Below are 20,568 nucleotides of genomic sequence, written 5' to 3'. Positions count from 1 at the left end.
ATGTACAACATAAAGTATATAGTGCAGGGGTCAGGAGTATGTAATGTACAACATAAAGTATATAGTGCAGGGGTCTGGAGGATGTAATGTACAACATAGAGTATATAGTGCAGGGGTCAGGAGTATGTAATGTACAACATAAAGTATATAGTGCAGGGGTCTGGAGGATGTAATGTACAACATAGAGTATATAGTGCAGGGGTCAGGAGTATGTAATGTACAACATAGAGTATATAGTGCAGGGGTCAGGAGTATGTAATATACAACATAGAGTATATAGTGCAGGGGTCAGGAGTATGTAATGTACAAAATAGAGTATATAGTGCAGGGGTCAGGAGTATGTAATGTACAACATAGAGTATATAGTGCAGGGGTCAGGAGTATGTAATGTACAACACAGAGTATATAGTGCAGGGGTCAGGAGTATGTAATGTACAACACAGAGTATATAGTGCAGGGGTCAGGAGCATGTAATGTACAACATAGAGTATATAGTGCAGGGGTCAGGAGTATGTAATGTACAATATAAATTATACAGTGTAAGGGTCGGGACTCATAATATTCGTATTCAGTAATCAGTGGAAGATTAAATGTTTACTGTAGACAAGTTGCAGAGATCCCACACCGCTGCCTCCCATCTCCTGAGACTGCACTCAGTGACTTGGGTCTGAGACACTACAGAAATATCCCTCCACCCGGCACAGCCAGCAGACCACAGAGCAAGGAACCCTGGGAGAAATGTTCTGTCAGAGATCTTACTAGACCCGGACATGTCCCAGGTGCCTAGGTCTAATAAAGTCTATAGTGAAAATCCACATTTTTCTGCCAGCTGAACCCCAGAACCTCCATAAATCCAGTCTAGAGACATAAATTGTGTCTGCAGCACAGAGAAGGAAGATTATCCGAGAGAAATCCAGGAATACAGGACGGGGAACACAGCTCAGGAAAGTGACCAGGGGATTACAGGCTGATATCACCCAGTCCCCGCCCTACTCTGGACCAATCAGTGAGCAGTATGGGTGGAGGAATGGATTTAGTGTTCATGACCCACCTGTGCTGATCTCTGTAGGAGTGTCCTCCTCTATAAATGTCCCCGTTATTCCATCCTCCTCCATAGACTGCTGATCATCCCTCACATACGCCTCTTCTTCTTCTGCTTTCACCTCAAATTCTATATCGATTGGATCTCCACTCTAAATCAAGGAAATGAGAGAGAATATCATCTGTAAAATGTAAGATTTATGATTGTGACATCACACAAAATCCACACATTGTCTCCACAAGTCCATGTTCTAGATGCTCCATCCGACCAACCTTGTAATATTGAGGGATGGTGTGACCTTCCTGTGTGGGATCCCGGGAATACAGAGGACGGGGACATCTCTCTGGTGGATTCCTGTAGCTGGATGACTCCACCATGGTGTCCTGGTACAGATCTTTGTGTTCTCTTAGAAGCTCTGACTCCTCCATCCCCCCATCCTCATCCTCCTCCTCTTTTATCTCTTCGTTAACCTCAACTTTAGGATCTCTCAGGTTTCCACTCTGAATATAGAATAAAAATGACATCAATGGTAACAATGCAGATAATGTACAGATCCTAATGATACTATCAGTGATTGTCCCTCATCTACCTGATGATGGTGAGGGATGGTGTGACCTTCCTGTGTGGAATCTCGGGAATACAGAGGACGGGGACATCTCTCTGGTGGGTTCCTGGTATTAGGTGGCTCCATCATATCCTTGTGTCCTTCTGAAAACTCCTCCATCACTCCATACTCCTCATCCTCCTCTTTATACTCTTCTTTAACATCAATATTATCATCCCCGAGGATTCCACTCTGAAAGATATAATAAAACATTCATTGTAACAAACATGCTGTGTATAAATCACAACTACCAATAATTGTCATCATCTACCTGATGATGGTGAGGGATGGTGTTACCTTCCTGTGTGGAATCCCGGGAATCCAGAGGACGGGGACATCTCTCTGGTGGGTTCCCATGACTGGATCCATCTGTAGGAAACACACACACTGACTGAATCCATTGTTTCTATGTGTTTATCAGATGATGGGGAATCTAGGTGGATCCTCCGTACTGCTCTCTCCTTTACAATAAAGTCTCCTCTTACCCGGTGATGTGAGGGGCGGCTGATTGCAAGTCCCTGATGAAGTCACATGACAGTGACGTAACGCGCAGGTCGGAGAGCGGAATGTCAAATCAAATGATATTCCCAGAATCCTCCTCACCTCTCCATTCAGGTCTCCATGTTATTAAAGCCCCACTTCAGGCTGAGGTATAATTTCCCCCCACACTACGCAGGGTATAGGCTTGTTGCAGCATTCTGATGTCATTACATACAACGCAGGACCAACAGTCCCACTTTACATGTGAGGATACCAAGGGGCCCCCACATCCTAAGAGCATCAGAAAAAAGTCAGATGGAGGGACATTGGGGGGGAAGAGCTGTGAGGTCAGTGTGAGGTCATAGGATTCTCTGACTCTGGATGGAGGGACATTAGGAGGAGGAGCTGTGAGGTCAGTGTGATGTCATAGGATTCTCTGACTCTGGATGGAGGGACATTGGGAGGAGGAGCTGTGAGGTCAGTGTGATGTCATAGGATATATAGACTCTGGATGGAGGGACATTGGGAGGAGGAGCTGTGAGGTAAGTATGATGTCATAGGATTCTCTGACTCTGGATGGAGGGACATTCAGAGGAGGAGCTGTGAGGTCAGTGCGATGTCATAAGATTCCCTGACTCTGGATGGAGGGACATTGGTAAGAGGGGCTGTGAGGTCAGTGTGATGTCATATGATTATCTTACTCTGGATGGAGGGACATTGGGGGGAGGGGCTGTGAGGTCATTGTGATGTCATATGATTATCTTACTCTGGATGGAGAGACATTGGGGGGAGGAGCTGTGAGGTCAGTGTGATGTCATAGGATTCTCTGACTTTGGATGGAGGGACATTGGGAGGAGGAGCTGTGAGGTCATTGTGATGTCATAGGACATATAGACTCTGGATGGAGGGACATTTGGATGGGGAGATTTGAGGGGTCCTCTATATGCAGCTTCCATACAAACCAAATCCTTGTTCCTGGGTGCGTCCTACCTCTCCTAAACTGAAGAGTGAACTTTGACCTTTACCATCCAGAAATCTGTCCGGAATCTGTGGAAGTAAGCTGTCATGTGATCAGGTGACGTGCGGAGGAACGGAGTGTAAATAGCAGACAATTGTCTCCAGAGCCCCTAATGGTGGGGATAGATTTGGCGGCGTGCTGGTGCCAAGTTTCCTCCCCCCAGGGTCACTGCAGGTGTGGAGAAGAGCTGTGTAAGAGGATATGGAGGAGAGATGAGGAGGAGATCCAGGAATCAGGAGAAAGGTCAGGGCAGGCAACAGACAAGTATGAAGACAAAGCAGTGATGTAGTGTATAAAATCCTTTATTGGAATCCTTTACACACAATGTAGTAACACATGACCGCTCCAGGACAGAGCAGAGGAACAGAAGACGCGTCACACCAATACAGGCTTAGTCATTACTGATTTTTATTTGTCAAGAACAGCTTTAAATAACATGTAACAGCTGATAAGGATTTGTCTGGAATCCGGGATAACAAAGTATACAACAACATGACATCATTAATATCATGACACATAAAGTGACAACAATCCCTGTAATATATGTGGTTCCTCGGACAGGTCACAGATATATGAAATGGAAACCAGCATAAGGAAGGATGAGTGACACCTTTTATTTGTTCAGTCCAAGCAGGGAGGTGGAGTCACCCACAATATAATGAGACAATAAATGAAACAATCCTACATAAAGATGATAACATCCCACTCGGCATTCAGCCCTATATAGAGGGAAGTGTCTGCAAATGACAAATCCAAATCCTTCTGTTTGTATAGAACAGGGGTGGGCAAACTTTTTGACTTGAGGGCCGCAATGGGTTCATATATTGGACCCGGGGGCCGGACCAAGAGTAGATGAATGATGTGTATGTGTCATCCATAGTAAGTATAGTAATATTCCCCCATAGTAAGCATAGTAATTCATCCCCCATATAGTAATTCATCCCCCATATAGTAATTCATCCCCTATATAGTAATTCATCCCCCATATAGTAATTCATCCCCCATAGTAATTCATCCCCCATAGTAATTCATCCCCCATATAGTAATTCATCCCCCATAGTAATTCATCCCCCATATAGTAATTCATCCCCCATAGTAATTCATCCCCCATATAGTAATTCATCCCCCATAGTAATTCATCCCCCATAGTAATTCATCCCCCATATAGTAATTCATCCCCCATAGTAATTAATCCCCCATATAGTAATTCATCCCCCATAGTAATTCATCCCCCATATAGTAATTCATCCCCCATATAGTAATTCATCCCCCATAGTAATTCATCCCCCATATAGTAATTCATCCCCCATAGTAATTAATCCCTCATATAGTAATTCATCCCCCATAGTAATTCATCCCCCATATAGTAATTCATCCCCCATAGTAATTCATCCCCCATATAGTAATTCATCCCCCATAGTAATTCATCCCCCATATAGTAATTCATCCCCCATATAGTAATTTATCCCCCATAGTAATTCATCCCCCATATAGTAATTCATCCCCCATATAGTAATTCATCCCCCATAGTAATTCATCCCCCATATAGTAATTCATCCCCCATAGTAATTAATCCCTCATATAGTAATTCATCCCCCATATAGTAATTCATCCCCCATAGTAATTCATCCCCCATATAGTAATTCATCCCCCATATAGTAATTCATCCCCCATATAGTAATTCATCCCCCATAGTAATTCATCCCCCCTATAGTAATTCATCCCCCATATAGTAATTCATCCCCCATATAGTAATTCATCCCCCATATAGTAATTCATCCCCCATATAGTAATTCATCCCCCATATAGTAATTCATCACCCATAGTAATTCATCCCCCATAGTAATTCATCCCCCATATAGTAATTCATCCCCCATATAGTAATTCATTCCCCATATTAAGTCCCCAAGTCCCCCCTGTATCAATTCACTTACCTTTGCTCCGCGCGTTCCTCTCGCCGTCTTCCCGCGCCGTTCCGGTGTAGCATGAAAATCTGTCTCCTATGAGGATCTGTCCCCCTCGACGTATCTGCGCATGTGCCAGTTTCAGGCATTAGCAGCCGATCGGCGATCTCCGGCACATGCGCAGATACGTCGAGGGGGCCAGATCCTCATAGGAGACAGATTTTCATGCTACATCGGTCTTCAGGGCGGACTGAGAGGAGCCTAGCTCCGCGGGCCAGATTAAAAGGTCCGCCGGGCCGTATACGGCCCGCGGGCCGTAGTTTGCCCATTGCTGGTATAGAACATGAAAGCCTGTATTGGTGTGACGCGTCTTCTGTTCCTCTGTCCTATCCTGGAGCTGTCATGTTATTACTACATTGTGTGTAAAGGATTCCAATAAAGGATTTTATCGCCTACATCACTGCTTGTGCGGCCAACCGCCTTGTCTTCATACTGCCCCTGTGACCACGGATCAGGCCGGCACCTACGTGTCTGTGGAGGGGTCATACACATTCCGCACTCACTTACAGACGTCTTTTTGTTTTTCCTGTAAGTCAGCTTTGGGAGCAATTTATATTATCATCAACTCCTCCCCCTGAAGGGGTTCATCTACGTATTACCTCCTCTGCTGCCAGATCCGGAATGTCTCCTCTGTGCTTCCTCATTCATGGAACTTCCTGTCTGTACCTGACATCACTTCTTGTCTGTACCTGACATCACTTCCTGTCTTCCATAGAGACTTCCTGTCTGGGTAGAAGTGAGATCCCCACCTTGTGGAGCTCAGAGAGGTCCAAAACCCCTCCCCCCGAGCAGTCATATATTTCTGTCCCCCTTGGTGGGAGTGGAGGTGACCCCTCTATAAGGATCTACAGTCCATACACACCCAGCACAAGGCCGGGGTCACACTACCAGACGCTTCTCGAGGCTGCAGTTCCTCTGAGCTCCACAAGGTGGGGATCTCACTTCTACCCAGACAGGAAGTCTTTATGGAAGATAGGAAGTGATGTCAGGTACAGACAGGAAGTGATGTCAGGTACAGACAGGAAGTAGAGAGGAGCCATTGGTGGAAGTGGCAGCAGAGGAGGTAATAAGATGTTATGTTCTATTTACACCCAGTAACCCCTGTCATGTCTGTCCTCTTCCTCCATAGTCATCTCCGTCCTCTTCCTCCACAGTCACGTCCGTCCTCTTCCTCCACAGTCACGTCCGTCCTCTTCCTCCACAGTCACGTCCGTCCTCTTCCTCCACAGTCACGTCCGTCATCTTCCTCCACAGTCACGTCCGTCCTCTTCCTCCATAGTCACGTCTGTCCTCTTCCTCCATAGTCACGCCCGTCCTCTTCCTCCATTGTCACGTCCGCCCTCTTCCTCCATAGTCACGTCCGTCCTCTTCCTCCATAGTCACGTCCGTCCTCTTCCTCCATAGTCACGTCCATCCTCTTCCTCCATAGTCATGTCCGTCCCCTCCCTCCATAGTCACTGTGACGTCTTTTATCTCCAGCAGATGATGATACACACATATATAGTGTGGGAACCCAGATTAACCCCTTCAGGGGCAGAACATTCCCCCACTTCCGGAGCCGGAACATTCTCCTCATTGTGGTGAGGTGGTCTTCTCATAGGAGTGAGCTGAGCTCTCCTGGGTTCGGTTCCAGTGTTGCTCAGTGAACTGGCTGAACTCAATCCTTCCTGAAGTCAATGGCAGCCAATGCACAATAGTTGGGCTAATAGACAAGGGGGTGTCAGACAATCACCCTGAGGGACATGTACAATGCAGGAATCCAGTTGGCCGGGAGCAGGGAGGTTTTAAATGGTTAAAGTGAAACATTATAACTGTCCAACACCTTTAAATGACATTTCTGGGGAGTGTCCTAATCTTGGGGGGTCTCCTAATAATGGGGGTTGTCCTAATCCTGGGGGGTGTTCTTAATCTGGGGGAGTATCCTAACCCTGGTGGATGTCCTAATCCTGGGGGGTTTCCTACTCCTGGGGGGGTTGTCCTAATCCTGAGAGGTGCCCTAATCCAGGGAGGTGCCCTAATCCTGGGGGTTGTCCTAATCCTGGGAGGTGTCCTAATCCTGGGGGTTGTCCTAATCCCCCCTGTGAAGGGTATCTCTGTGATGTACAGAATGTGCTGCAGCAGCTCTGACACTTACAGAGGAAATAGTGTTTAACCATTTGCCTGCCAGCAACTTCCTGGTTTACAGGAGAGCACGCCCCCCCTTGCTGCTCACGCTGTGGTTGGACACAGCATGAGTTTGTCATCAGGCTTGCAGCCAATGATTGAGCTGTGAACCTGCTGATAATTGTGGCCAACCACAGCACAGAGATCAGGGTGTTAGTGATCACACAGCAAGATCTGGCTGCTTCTTCTCCCTGATCTCACTTACCATTCAGAGCTGAGATCAGGAAGAAAATCCATCCAGTCTGGGAGTACAATCAGCACACATACACTTGTTAGGCACACAGTGAACCCCTTGATTGCCTTCCTGATCACCCGTCACCCAGACAGAGTCATTAGTACAGTGACAGTGTACAGTATTATCACAGATCTCTGTATTAGTGTCACCAGTGACATCAGTTAGTGTCCCCCCCAGTCAGTGTCACTTACTGCCAGTCTCTGATTGGCTGCCACATTATCACAGTCACACTATAAATCGCTGATCACTAGTATAGTGTTTCTCTGGACTGGTATCCTGGTCACAGTCAGAACTATACTAGTGTCCCCGATGGAATGGTAGAAATTCTAAGGCCCCTCTGCACACTGCTATATACCCTTCAAGCAGACTATGCAATAAATAGGGATATTTAGTTCACACATATTACAATACAGGCTTAAGCTGCCAACTGCGTCAAAGTGATCCCTCTATGGCCAGTCCTACACAATGGGGAGAGCTACAAGGTTCAGGTCTGGCTACTGACCCAACAATACAACAAACAAGCTGGCCAACTGCGTCAAAGTAATCCTCTATGGCCAGTCCTACTCTGCTCTGCCTACGCAAATGCTACTGTGGACACAATGCCAACATAGGGGAAAAGACACAATGGGGAGAGCTACAAGGTTCAGGTCTGGCTACTGACCCAGCAATACAACAAACAAGAGATCCATGTGCTCAAATCCCAACAGCTAGTGTGTGCTCAAATCCCAACAGCTAGTGCATGCACTAGCTGTTGGGATATGAGCACATGGATCTCTTGTTTGTTGTATTGCTGGGTCAGTAGCCAGACCTGAACCTTGTAGCTCTCCCCATTGTGTAGGACTGGCCATAGAGGGATCACTTTGACGCAGTTGGCCAGCTTGTTTGTTGTATTGTTGGGTCAGTAGCCAGACCTGAACCTTGTAGCTCTCCCCATTGTGTAGGACTGGCCATAGAGGGATTACTTTGACGCAGTTGGCCGGCTTAAGCCTGTATTGCAATATGTGTGAACTAAATATCCCTATGTATTGCATAGTCTGCTTGAAGGGTATATAGCAGTGTGCAGAGGGGCCTCAGAATGTCTTGTGTTAATATGTGGTTACACCCCTTTAGCACCTGATGGATAAATGCATGCACTAGCTGTTGGGATTTGAGCACATGGATCTCCCGATGGAATGTGTCCCCATAAATGCAGTGTTAGCAGGATCAGCCCCGATCACTGCCACCACTTGCGTTTAGCCCCCCCAACAAATGCAATGTCAGTATAATTTTTCAGATCACTGCCATCTCTGATACATTGTCTGCAAAACCAGTGTCAGCAACATCTGAGCCTGATCTCTCCTACCACTAGCAGGTCATTTCATTTCTAGCACACAAGCAGTCCCTGATTGCTAGCCAGGAGCTGTTTTTCCCATAGTCACCACTAAGTACCTGTAAATTTAGTGTCCAAAATGTCTAAAAAAAGGTTCCCTAGGGAGGCGTACAGGATTCCCAGCATGACAGATGAGAGTGAAGGGGAAGCCTCACTATCAGACTCAGATTATGAACCTGTAGAGAGCAGTGACACCCCAGCAGGTAGCTCTGATGATGGTGAAGAGGTTCCTTTTAAGATCAGGCACACCCAACCCCATTCCCAGGTTGCTGAGGTGCTAGAAATGCAGGATTATTCTCATATGCAGCACAGTGACAGTACTAGTGCTGCACTACCTTTTGGTGGATTGACAAGCACCAGTGTCCTAGTACTTCCTAACCTTTTATACATCAGCACTGCAGTATTTCATGGTGACGTGGTGAGTCCCAAGTGCAGTACAAGCTGGGGAGGCGGCTAGCGCTCATAACATTATGCAATGGCATCCACCAAGAATTCAAGCACAGGCCTGTAGAGCCCATAGTATCCTTCCAGAGGTGCCTGCAAACCTTAATTGGCTTCCCCAAGATTCAGCAGCACCCATTCTCCCCCCCATTCACTGCCCAGGGTTCAGGTGGAAACAGAGAACTTAACAACGCCCCTTGATTTATTTTAGCTGTTTTTCACTGAAGACCTCTACAATTTGATTGTGAACAAAAGCAATCTTTATGCCCAACAATACATCTCTGCCAATGCAAATTCAAAGTTTGCCAGCCTATTCGAGTTCAAACCTGTCACGGTTTCTGAATTTAAAGCTTTTTTGGGCCTAACCCTTAACATGGCCCTTACAAAGAATGAATTGTGCTCATATTGGTCCAGAGACCCGATTCATCATATGCCTGTGTTCTCTGCTGCAATGGCCCCCGATGTCCAGACTACATGGAGAGCAGTGGTAAGATAGTGTGGGACTTGTCACCCTTGTTGAATATGGGGTACCATTTGTACGTGGACAACCTCTATGCTAGCATGCAACTTTTTAGACATTTATTCCTTCAAGAAATTGGCTGCTATGGCACCATGCGATCTAATCACAAAGGCTTTCCCCAGTGGCTTGGTAACACCCCACTTAGAGAGGGGAAGAATTCTGCTTTTGCATGAAGAACTACTCGAGTAAAATGGAAGGACAAATGTGATGTATTTATCCTGTCTTCCATTCAGACACAACGGTCCAAATTTACATGGCCTCTGGTGTTGTTGAAAGGCCTATCTGTGTCAGCGTCAGAATACACAGATCAATGCTGCAGCTGACTGGTGTTCCTGCAAAGCAAATAACAGTTAACAATAACACAGTAACAATATAACATTAATTAAAAAAATATATATATATTTTTCCTGAATACCTATGATCTTTAGAGACCTGTCCTGTGCTGAATTATGTGGACCCCTACACTGTGCCATGCTGTACCCTGGAGTTCCTCCCCTTATTCCATGTTTACCACAGATACATCATTTTTGGGGCGACTTTTGTGTTGAGGTAGGTGGGAGGACAGAACAATGCCTCTCATGCAGCCGGCTAACTGCATCTGGATTTGGGCTTTGCGCCACAGTGCCTTCTGGATACTAAAAGGCCGTGATGATCTCCTCCTGATATTTTAGGAAGGATCTGATTCTTCCAGTAGCTTTGTAAATAACAAAAGCATTGTATAGAGCCAATTGACATAAATATATAGACACTTTTTTATGCCAATGTCTAGCTCTGCAGGTGGTTAAAAATGGCTTCATCATTTGGTAGTTGAAGTCTACACCTCCCAGGCTTTTGGAAAATGAAGAAAAAAAAAATATTTTTTATTTTCATCTTTCATTCCTCAAAACCTTGTGACAATAAAATGAGATCTGCAAAATACTCAGCATGCCGCTGGTTAAATACCTTGGAGTGTCGACTTTCCAAAAAAGGGTCATTTAGGGGTGTTTGTACTATTGGGGCATTTTAGAGTCTTCAAAACTGTGATAAGTATTCAGGACATCCAATGAATAATTAATGCCCCTTGAAAGCCTGAAGGTGCTGATTGGATTTTGGGCCCTGTACGTGGATAGGCTGTACTTGTTTGGGGCTGTAATTACACATATACCCATGGCATGTGTGAGAAATATCTCATTAAAGTGACAACTTTGTGTAAAGAAAAATAACATTTTTGTCATATCCCAAATACTTGTGGCAAAAAATAAAATCTTCCAAGGATTCAACATGCCTCCCAGAAAATACCTCAGACTGTCTACTTTCCAAAAATGAGGTAATTTAGAGACATAGAAAAGTGAAGGCAGAAAAAACTGTGTGGTCCACCGAGTTCTTTTGGGGGGGAGGTGGGTGGGGGTTTGTTTGGTAAGGTTTTGTCTGAGTATAGAGCTATGCTTATCCCAAGCATGTTTGAAGCTATTTGCTGCTGACTGGCTCACTACCTCTGCTGGAAGTTTACTCCAAGCATCAACTACTCTTGTGTGTACTGTCCTGGCATTTTAGCACCTCAAGAAATGTGATAGGCAGTAGGAAAGTCAGAGCTGCTTAAAAGCTGCGTAGATTCTAGTATATATCCCGTAGTTTGTAGACTCTATAACTTTCACACACAACAATTAATATACACTTACTGGGGATTGTTTTCCAAAGACATGTAGTGGAATACATTTTGGCCTAAATTTACAAAGAAATGAGATTTGGTCAGGTATTTTTAATAACAGAAAGTAGAAAATATAGTTTTTTTTTAATGTTGGTTTTTTATTCATTTATATGTAGCACTATCCCCTCAAGAGTCGCTGAGTATTTTGGGTTCCCTGTTCACTTCTGAGCCCTGGCTGGTGCACATCCCCTGCTGACACCATTGTAATACCTTGGCCAGGTGTCCCCCCCTGGCTATAACACACAATAATCACATAGCATTGAATGAATAGTAAATCAGTCTGTATTAGAGTCAGATTATCAGCAATATACACACAAAGAATCGATGACTGATGTGAGAAACTGTGAACCGTTCAGGAGAAATAAACAACATATTACAGCACAATACCACGTTAAATAGACCAAATTGTCCTCCAGGACTCAGAGTTTTATTGTTTCTCTCCTACCCAGAGAACTTTCCCCAAACAGGCAGAAAAGGGGAGATTAGGAATGTTAGGCTCGCTCCCTTGTGGGCTCCCAGTAAACAGAACCAGTGCTTAACTCTCTGAGGGTTTCAACAAGCAGAAAGTCCCATATAAACCCCATCACCCAATGCAGGAAAGACTCTTCTGCTGGTTTGGTGGAGCTCTTTACGTTGGTGCACAGTGGAGGGGTCATCCCTTTTCTTCATGAGAAAATGTCCCTTCCCTGGTGATGAGGACACAGCAAGCAGAGTTCCCCTTCAATAAAGGCAGCAATCTAGGAGTTTACTTGGGTATGGTGGTTACTCAAACTGAGGAGGGTGAGAGCAGACTTCATTAGAAGTATGTCCCTTTAGTGTGAGACTTGGCTGGTGGAACTTTGTGTAGAACAGGCCGGAGGTAATATGATTTTACTTTTTCCCAGTTCCTGCCAATCAGGCAACAGAATCTATTAGGGCTGATATACTGTGTGTGATACTTCAATGGGCTTCTGGTGTAGATAGGCCGCAGCACTGATTGGGTTACAGAGACTGTGTCTCTATGTGGCAGTCTGTATTGTAAGAATCCTGGACTTTAGTAACCGGCAACAACTATGGAACCTGTATCACATGGTGGTGTGGTGTGGGTTAGGAACTCTCTCACCCAGTCCTTCAAAGTAGTGGTGTGAAATGATGTCCTTGTTGCTGGGGGGCCCCTTTTCTGGCTGTCTTCCCATGGAGATAGTGGTGCCGATGCCGATGACTCGATCCACCTACATGCAGGATTGACTATCCTGCCTCTCTGTACAATCAACAATCTGGAAATTCCCTTCTCCATCCTCTGATTCAGTCTGATCCAGCCTGAGGCCTCCTGGATCGGCACTCTGTTCTCACACGCACCCTGCCTCTCTTCTCCTCTCCTCCTGGGCTTTTCTCCTTTTATACGCTCCAGCCCCTTTACTCACTCACTTGGGATCTGTAGTTCTATGTCAGCTGCACTGAATGGAGATATCCTGCTTGCAGCATACTAGTCCCAGCATTCTTAGCGTTGCTGTACAATTTCCTGTGTCAGCTGAACTGCAGAGCACAGCCATATTGTGGCCATTTAACAATCTACAATTAGTAACAATGCAGTGTGTTACATACATACAAAACCCCAGTGGTGATCAAATACCACCAAAAGAAAGCTCCATTTGTGTGAAAAAATTATATAAATTTAATTTGGGTTCAGTGTTGCAAGACGAAACAATTTGCCGTTAAAGTAGTGCAGTGCTGAACAGCAAAATATAACCTGTTCATGAAGGGGTAATACCTTCTGGAGGTCAAGTATTTAAACTGTGTGTTACATTCTTTACTGTTGGAGCGGTAAGGATGTGGAACTCCCTTCCACAGTTGGTGTGTCAGCGGGGAGTGTAGATACATTCACAAACCTTTTAGATGTGTTTCTTAGGGAACACAATGTAAAGGGATATGGAAGAGGATGGTGCCATAGACACGCAGATACACACACTGCGGCTGAACTGGAGGGACGAGTGTCTTTAGTCAACCTTACCGACTATGTAACCATTTATCATTCCTTGTCTGCAGATCTAAAACTCATCAAAACCAGTTCAGAGACAAAACAAACCCAACAGAGAAAAGGGGATTTCTGATCCAGCAGACCAAGAGAGTTCTGGGGTCTAAACACTAAACAGTCTAAGGTAAACGTGTTCCCGTGGGGGGCAGTAGTTCTTAAGGTATTACTAAAGGGAAAACATTTTTTTTAGGTTTGGATTAGAGAGGAATTAGAGCATCTGTCAGTTTTTATAGCGCTTTGTGCCCCCATTTGTCCCTGTGACCATTATAATCAAGAGTGAAAGAGAGCCCCAAATTTTGGGTTGACATCAGAACACTAATAGAGGGTATATCGTCCAATGACAGCAGAATTCCCTCACTTTTGGGGGATTTCCTCTCACTTGTTTTCGCTATGGGACAGGAAGTGAAGGGAAATCTCCCCAATGGGACACAGATGGCAAAAACACCTGACAGAGGTTATAACCCTCCCTTACTCTATCCAAAATGAAACAAGTGGTTTGTCTTTAGTTACACTTTAAATGTCCATCAACCCTCCTATTCCCCCCTCACATCCACATCCTATTATTGTGTGACCAATACCATCCAAATCATTCTTACTTTCATTTCCCAAAGTTATCCGTCTACAAGGAGACCTGTATAGATCACATGATGGCACCAATGAGGATGGAGGAGGACCGGAGTCACATGACTGAGAAGATACTAAACCTCACCCTGGAGATCATCTACCTGCTGACCGGAGAGGTGAGGAGGATTCTGGGAGGTCACATGACATCACTCTCATCTCTATTAATAAAACACAGACCTGACCGGAGAGGTGAGGAGGATTCTGGGAGGTCACATGACATCACTCTCATCTCTATTAATAAAACACAGACCTGACCGGAGAGGTGAGGAGGATTCTGGGAGGTCACATGACATCACTCTTATCTCTATTAATAAAACACAGACCTGACCGGAGAGGTGAGGAGGATTCTGGGAGGTCACATGACATCATTCTCATCTCTATTAATAAACACAGACCTGACTGAAGAGGTGAGGAGGATTCTGGGAGGTCACATGACATCACTCTTATCTCTATTAATAAACACAGACCTGACCGGAGAGGTGAGGAGGATTCTGGGAGGTCACATGACATCACTCTTATCTCTATTAATAAAACACAGACCTGACCGGAGAGGTGAGGAGGATTCTGGGAGTCTAACATGATATTCCTATTGGTTCCTCAATACAGAGATTTCCTCTTCTGAAGTCAGGTGATCATATGACCATCACAGTGCCTCCATGTGACTCCCTAAACCCTGAGAGACACAACATGCAGAAGATTCTAGAAGTCACCAAGAAGATGATGGAGCTGCTGACAGGAGAGGTGAGCGGTGCCGGGAATTCTGGGACATTCTCCAGTAACAGACAAGGGATGTGTCTGGATGGTGACTGTATCATTGTGTGTGTCAGGTTCCTATAAGGTGTCAGGGTGTCACTGTCTATTTCTCCATGGAGGAGTGGGAGTATTTAGAAGGACACAAGGATCTCTACAAGGACGTCATGATGGACAATCAGCCGCCCCTCACATCACCGGGTAAGAGGAGACTTTATTGTAAAGGAGAGAGCAGTACGGAGGATCCACCTAGATCCCCCATCATCTGATAAACACATAGAAACAATGGATTCAGTCAGTGTGTGTGTTTCCTACAGATGGATCCAGTCATGGGAACCCACCAGAGAGATGTCCCCGTCCTCTGTATTCCCGGGATTCCACACAGGAAGGTCACACCATCCCTCACCATCATCAGGTAGATGAGGAACAATCACTGATAGTATCATTAGGATCTGTACATTATCTGCATTGTTACCATTGATGTCATTTTTATTATATATTCAGAGTGGAAACCTGAGAGATCCTAAAGTTGAGGTTAAAGAAGAGATAAAAGAGGATGAGGATGAGGATGGGGGGATGGAGGAGTCAGAGCTTCTAAAAGAACACAAAGATCTGTACCAGGACACCATGGTGGAGTCATCCAGCTACAGGAACCCACCAGAGAGATGTCCCCGTCCTCTGTATTCCCGGGATTCCACACAGGAAGGTCACACCATCCCTCACCATCATCAGGTAGATGATGACAATTATTGGTAGTTGTGATTTATACACAGCATGTTTGTTACAATGAATGTTTTATTATATCTTTCAGAGTGGAATCCTCGGGGATGATAATATTGATGTTAAAGAAGAGTATAAAGAGGAGGATGAGGAGTATGGAGTGATGGAGGAGTTTTCAGAAGGACACAAGGATATGATGGAGCCACCTAATACCAGGAACCCACCAGAGAGATGTCCCCGTCCTCTGTATTCCCGGGATTCCACACAGGAAGGTCACACCATCCCTCACTATTGCAAGGTTGGTGGGATGGGGAATCTAGAACATGGACTTGAGGAGAAAATATGTGGATTTTTCATGTAAGCTTATATATTTTTTGTAAAATTTCTCATTTCCTTGATTTAGAGTGGAGATCCAATCGATATAGAATTTGAGGTGAAAGCAGAAGAAGAAGAGGCGTATGTGAGGGATGATCAGCAGTCTATGGAGGAGGATGGAATAACGGGGACATTTATAGAGGAGGACACTCCTACAGAGATCAGCACAGGTGGGTCATGAACACTAAATCCATTCCTCCACCCATACTGCTCACTGATTGGTCCAGAGTAGGGCGGGGACTGGGTGATATCAGCCTGTAATCCCCTGGTCACTTTCCTGAGCTGTGTTCCCCGTCCTGTATTCCTGGATTTCTCTCGGATAATCTTCCTTCTCTGTGCTGCAGACACAATTTATGTATCTAGACTGGATTTATGGAGGTTCTGGAGTTCAGCTGGCAGCAAAATGTGGATTTTCACTATAGACATTACTAGACCTAGGCACCTGGGGTGTGTGTCTAATGTCTTCTCCCCCATATCCGGGTCTAGTAAGATCTCTGACAGAACATTTCTCCCAGGGTTCCTTGCTCTGTGGTCTGCTGGCTGTGCCGGGTGGAGGGATATGTCTGTAGTGTCTAAGACCCAAGTCACTGAGTGCAGTCTCAGGAGATGGGAGGCAGCGGTGTGGGATCTCTGCAACTTGTCTACAGGAAACATTAAAAGCTCCACTGATTACTGAATACCGATATTATGAGTCCTGACCCCTGCACTATATACTCTATGTTGTACATTACATACTCCTGACCCCTGCACTATATACTCTATGTTGTACATTACATACTCCTGACCCCTGCACTATATAATTTACAGTTGTGTTCAAAATACTAGCAGTCAGACATCACTAACCGGATCAATCACTATTTTTTGTAGAAATTATATTTCTACATGGCAAATAATTTCCTATCAGGTGTAGTGGAGTCATAGAAATCCAACAGACCCGACAGTCATGACATGCATGCTGCTGATTCTGTGTCATTGAATCACTCATTGAAAGGGGCGTGTTCAATATAATAGCCGTGTGGAGTTCTATTAGTGAGGTCATTCATTCTTTGATAAACAGGTGGCAATTATTGCCCTTATTTAAGGAAGGAAGGCAGCAAATGTTGTACATGCTGGTTACAGTGCATTTCTCTCTGAAATTCTGAGGAAAATGGGTCGTTCCAGACATTGTTCAGAAGAACAGCGTACCTTGATTACAAAGTTGATTGGAGAGGGGAAAACATATAAAGAAGTGCAGAAAATGATCGGCTGCTCATTTAAAATGATGGCAAATGCTTTAAAATGGCAACCAAAACCTGAAAGACGTGGAAGAAAGCGAAAAACTACCATTGGAATGGATAGAAGAATAGCCAAAATGGGGCGGACTCAGCCAACAATCAGCTCCAGGAAGATGAAAGAAGGTGTGACGTTCCCTGTGAGGACTGTTACAATTAGAAGACGCCTATGTGAAGCCAAGCTATCTGCAAGAAGTCCCCGCAAAGTCTCACTGTTGGGAAAAAGACGTGTGCTGAAGAGGTTACAATCTGCCAAAGAGCACATTGACCGGCCTAAAGAGAAATGGCGCAACATTTTGTGGGCTGATGGAAGTAAGATTGTTCTTTTTGGGTCTAGTGGGCGGAGACAGTTTGTCAGACGACCCCCAAATACTGAATTCAAGCCACAGTACACTGTGAAGACCGTGAAGCATGGTGGTGCAAGCATCATGATATGGGGATGTTTCTCATACTACGGTGTTGGGCCTATTTATCGCATACCAGGGATCATGGATCAGTTTGAATCCATCAGAATACTTGAAGAGGTCATGCTGCCTTATGCTGAAGAGGAAATGCCCTTGAAATGGGGGTTCCAACAAGACAACGACCCCAAACACACCAGTAAACGTGCAACATCTTGGTTCCAGACCAACAAGATTGACGTTATGGAGTGGCCAGCCCAATCCCCGGATCTTCATCCAATAGAAAACTTGTGGGGTGACATCAAAAATGCCGTTTCTGAGGCCAAACCAAGAAATAGAGAAGAACTGTGGAATGTGGTCCAATCATCCTGGGCTGGAATACCTGATCACAGGGGCCAGAAGTTGGGGGACTCCATGCAACACAGATGTACAGCAGTTCTCAGAAACAGTGCGACTACAACCAAATATTCATGAAGTCATTCAAAGGAAAGCAAAATCTTCAAACATTTCTCAGTTTATATAGTGAATGTTTGAGTTTGTAAAGAAGAATACAAACACTGAGATTTTTTTGAACCGTCTAATATTCACTTTTCTTCCATTTTTTTAGAGGAACAACACAAATTTGATGTATTTTTCTTCATGTTGTGATTTGGAATAGAATGTGTCGTGTTCCCAATGCATTTGTGTGGATGGAAATAAAAGGATTAGAAGGATTTTCAGCTTTAGTCACTTTTTTCATCACACTGATATTATTTTGAACACAACTCTATGTTATAAATTGCATACCACTGCTATATATTCTCTTTTGTTCCCCCCATTTCCTCCCAGCTGGACATTTTATATCGGATGATGTGATTGGAGCACAGACTTTTACATGGTGATAATAATGTGATAACATCCTCCAACTTTGGACCCTTAAACAGAAAGTGATAATGAGGGAGGAGTCAATACCCCAATGATGGTGGTCTTCAGGATCAGTCCAGTCTTCATCTTGGTTGTTCTCCCCCCATCCTCACTCTCTGACCTCTGGTGGGGCTCAGCCCCGCTGTTCTTCATGACTAAATTATGGACTAAATAAGGAAGTGCAGTACTTCTTGTGTTGGGAAGATGGTGATGAGTGATAGAGGGGGTGGGGACCCTCGTCCTATAATCCCCTCAGCTGCCTGATGTGGGCGGAGTCCTGTTTTGGGGGAACCAATCAGCTCCTGTCTAGTAATCCTCTTTGTCTTTGTATTTTAGTCCATGGCCGGGAGATGAGGAAAACCTCCGAGGATTGTCTCACTTTGTCTCCAGACTGGAAAGTAGAAGATGAGGACATCACACAATATAGTCCAGGAGAAAACCCGGCTCCCTCCAATGTCCATCCGGCACCACCCAGTGTAGATGGACCATCGGATTCCTCGTATCCTGAGGAACCTCAGAGTGTGCGGGACCGGGCCGGCCTTCCAACAGGGAAGAGCTTCTCCTGTACTGAGTGCGAGAAGTGGTTCTATTATAAATCTCATCTTAATTTGCATATAAGATCTCACACGGGGGAGAAGCCGTATTCCTGTGCTGAGTGCGGAAAATGTTTCCATTATAAATACAATCTTAAAGTTCATAAAAGATGTCACACGGGGGAGAAGCCATATTGCTGTCCTGAGTGCAGGAAATGCTTTTCACAGAAGTCACATCTTTACACACATCAGAGATCTCACACGGGGGAGAAGCCATATTCCTGTCCTGAGTGTGGGAAATGTTTTGGATTAAAATCACATCTTGTCACACATGAAAGGCTTCACACAGGGGAAATAAGTTATTCCTGTCATGTGTGTGGAAAATGTTTTACACAGAAGTCTAATCTTTACAAACATCAGAGATCTCACACAGGGGAGAAGCCGTATGCCTGTCCTGATTGCGGGAAATGTTTTTCAGTGAAGTCCCATCTTTACAGCCATCAGAGATCTCACAAGGGGGAGAAGCCATATTCCTGTCCTGAGTGCGGGAAATGTTTTTCACAGACGTCCATTCTTTCTAAACATCAGAGATCTCACACAGGGGAGAAACCATATTCCTGTCCTGAGTGTGGGAAATTTTTTTCACAGAAGTACCATCTTTCTAGACATCAGAGATCTCACACGGGCGAGAAGCCATATTCCTGTTCTGAGTGTGGGAAATGTTTTTCAAGGAACTTCAATCTTTCCATTCATCAGAGATCTCACACGGGGAAGAAACAACTTTCCTGTCCTAAGTAAGGGAATTGTTCCTCACTGAAGTCCTGTCTTCCTGTACATCAGGGGTCCCACACAACCCTGGAGGTGTATTAGTGCACTGAGTGCGGGAAATGTCTTCTAGATGAATGTTGCTGGACATCCCAGCTCTCATGTGGGGAAGAAGCACACCCTGATATACACCTCAGATATACTCCATGGCTGATCTTCATCATGGAAGAAACAGTTCATAAGGAGATCAGAGGCCCCCAAAGACATGGATGAAGTGTGGGACCGGGTTGGCCATTGATATCAGGAGAAGAATATAAATGGAGTGTGAAATGCTCTGTAATGATGGAAAACATTCCCCCGGCTCAGCAAATCTCCTAATGACATCGGTGTTTTAGCCCCATTCACAGAGAAGGAATGGACAGGAGATAAAATCTCTCATACAGACAGAATGGTCATGTGACTTTATAAAGAGGAACGCCAGAAAATCACATCAATCAAATCTTCCAATGTGTTCTGTGCAATCTGCGTACACATGGGGGGAGGGGCAGACCCAGGGGCATCCAGTGAGAACACAGAGGGGGGCTGGCTTACCATGGTAGGCAGGAAGTGTCATAGACCCGAGCACCAGCATGTCCACTGGCTTCCATAAACAAGGGAGCTGGCCCAGCACAGAACTCCTGGGAAGACTT

The 20,568-nt window shown here is 45.0% G+C and overlaps 1 protein-coding gene across 1 annotated transcript; it reads left to right on the top strand.

The window, feature by feature from the left end:
- Nucleotides 1-8,999: 8,999 nt before the first annotated feature.
- LOC149434946 (uncharacterized) lies at nt 9,000-20,056 on the top strand. The gene is made up of 5 exons (XM_089663165.1): nt 9,000-9,078; nt 15,229-15,326; nt 15,416-15,643; nt 16,035-16,176; nt 18,918-20,056. The coding sequence occupies exons 1-5, from the start codon at nt 9,000-9,002 to the stop codon at nt 19,910-19,912; spliced, it is 1,542 nt and encodes a 513-aa protein (XP_089519291.1). The 3' UTR covers nt 19,913-20,056.
- Nucleotides 20,057-20,568: the final 512 nt, after the last annotated feature.

This window comes from Staurois parvus, unplaced genomic scaffold (genome assembly GCF_062004578.1).
Source record: "Staurois parvus isolate SC_StPar_1 unplaced genomic scaffold, SC_StPar_1.0 ptg001636l, whole genome shotgun sequence".
NCBI lineage: Eukaryota > Metazoa > Chordata > Amphibia > Anura > Ranidae > Staurois > Staurois parvus.
The sequence above is the reverse complement of the archived record's forward strand: the minus strand, read 5'-3'. Positions and strand labels throughout refer to the sequence as shown.

Coding starts and splice junctions, on each gene's coding strand:
- LOC149434946 (XM_089663165.1), top strand. CDS start 9,000: ATGACAGATGAGAGTGAAGGGGAAGCCTCACTATCAGACTCAGATTAT. Junction 15,644..16,034: donor CCATCCCTCACCATCATCAG/GTAGATGATGAC, acceptor TCCTTGATTTAG/AGTGGAGATCCAATCGATAT. Junction 16,177..18,917: donor TCCTACAGAGATCAGCACAG/GTGGGTCATGAA, acceptor TTTGTATTTTAG/TCCATGGCCGGGAGATGAGG.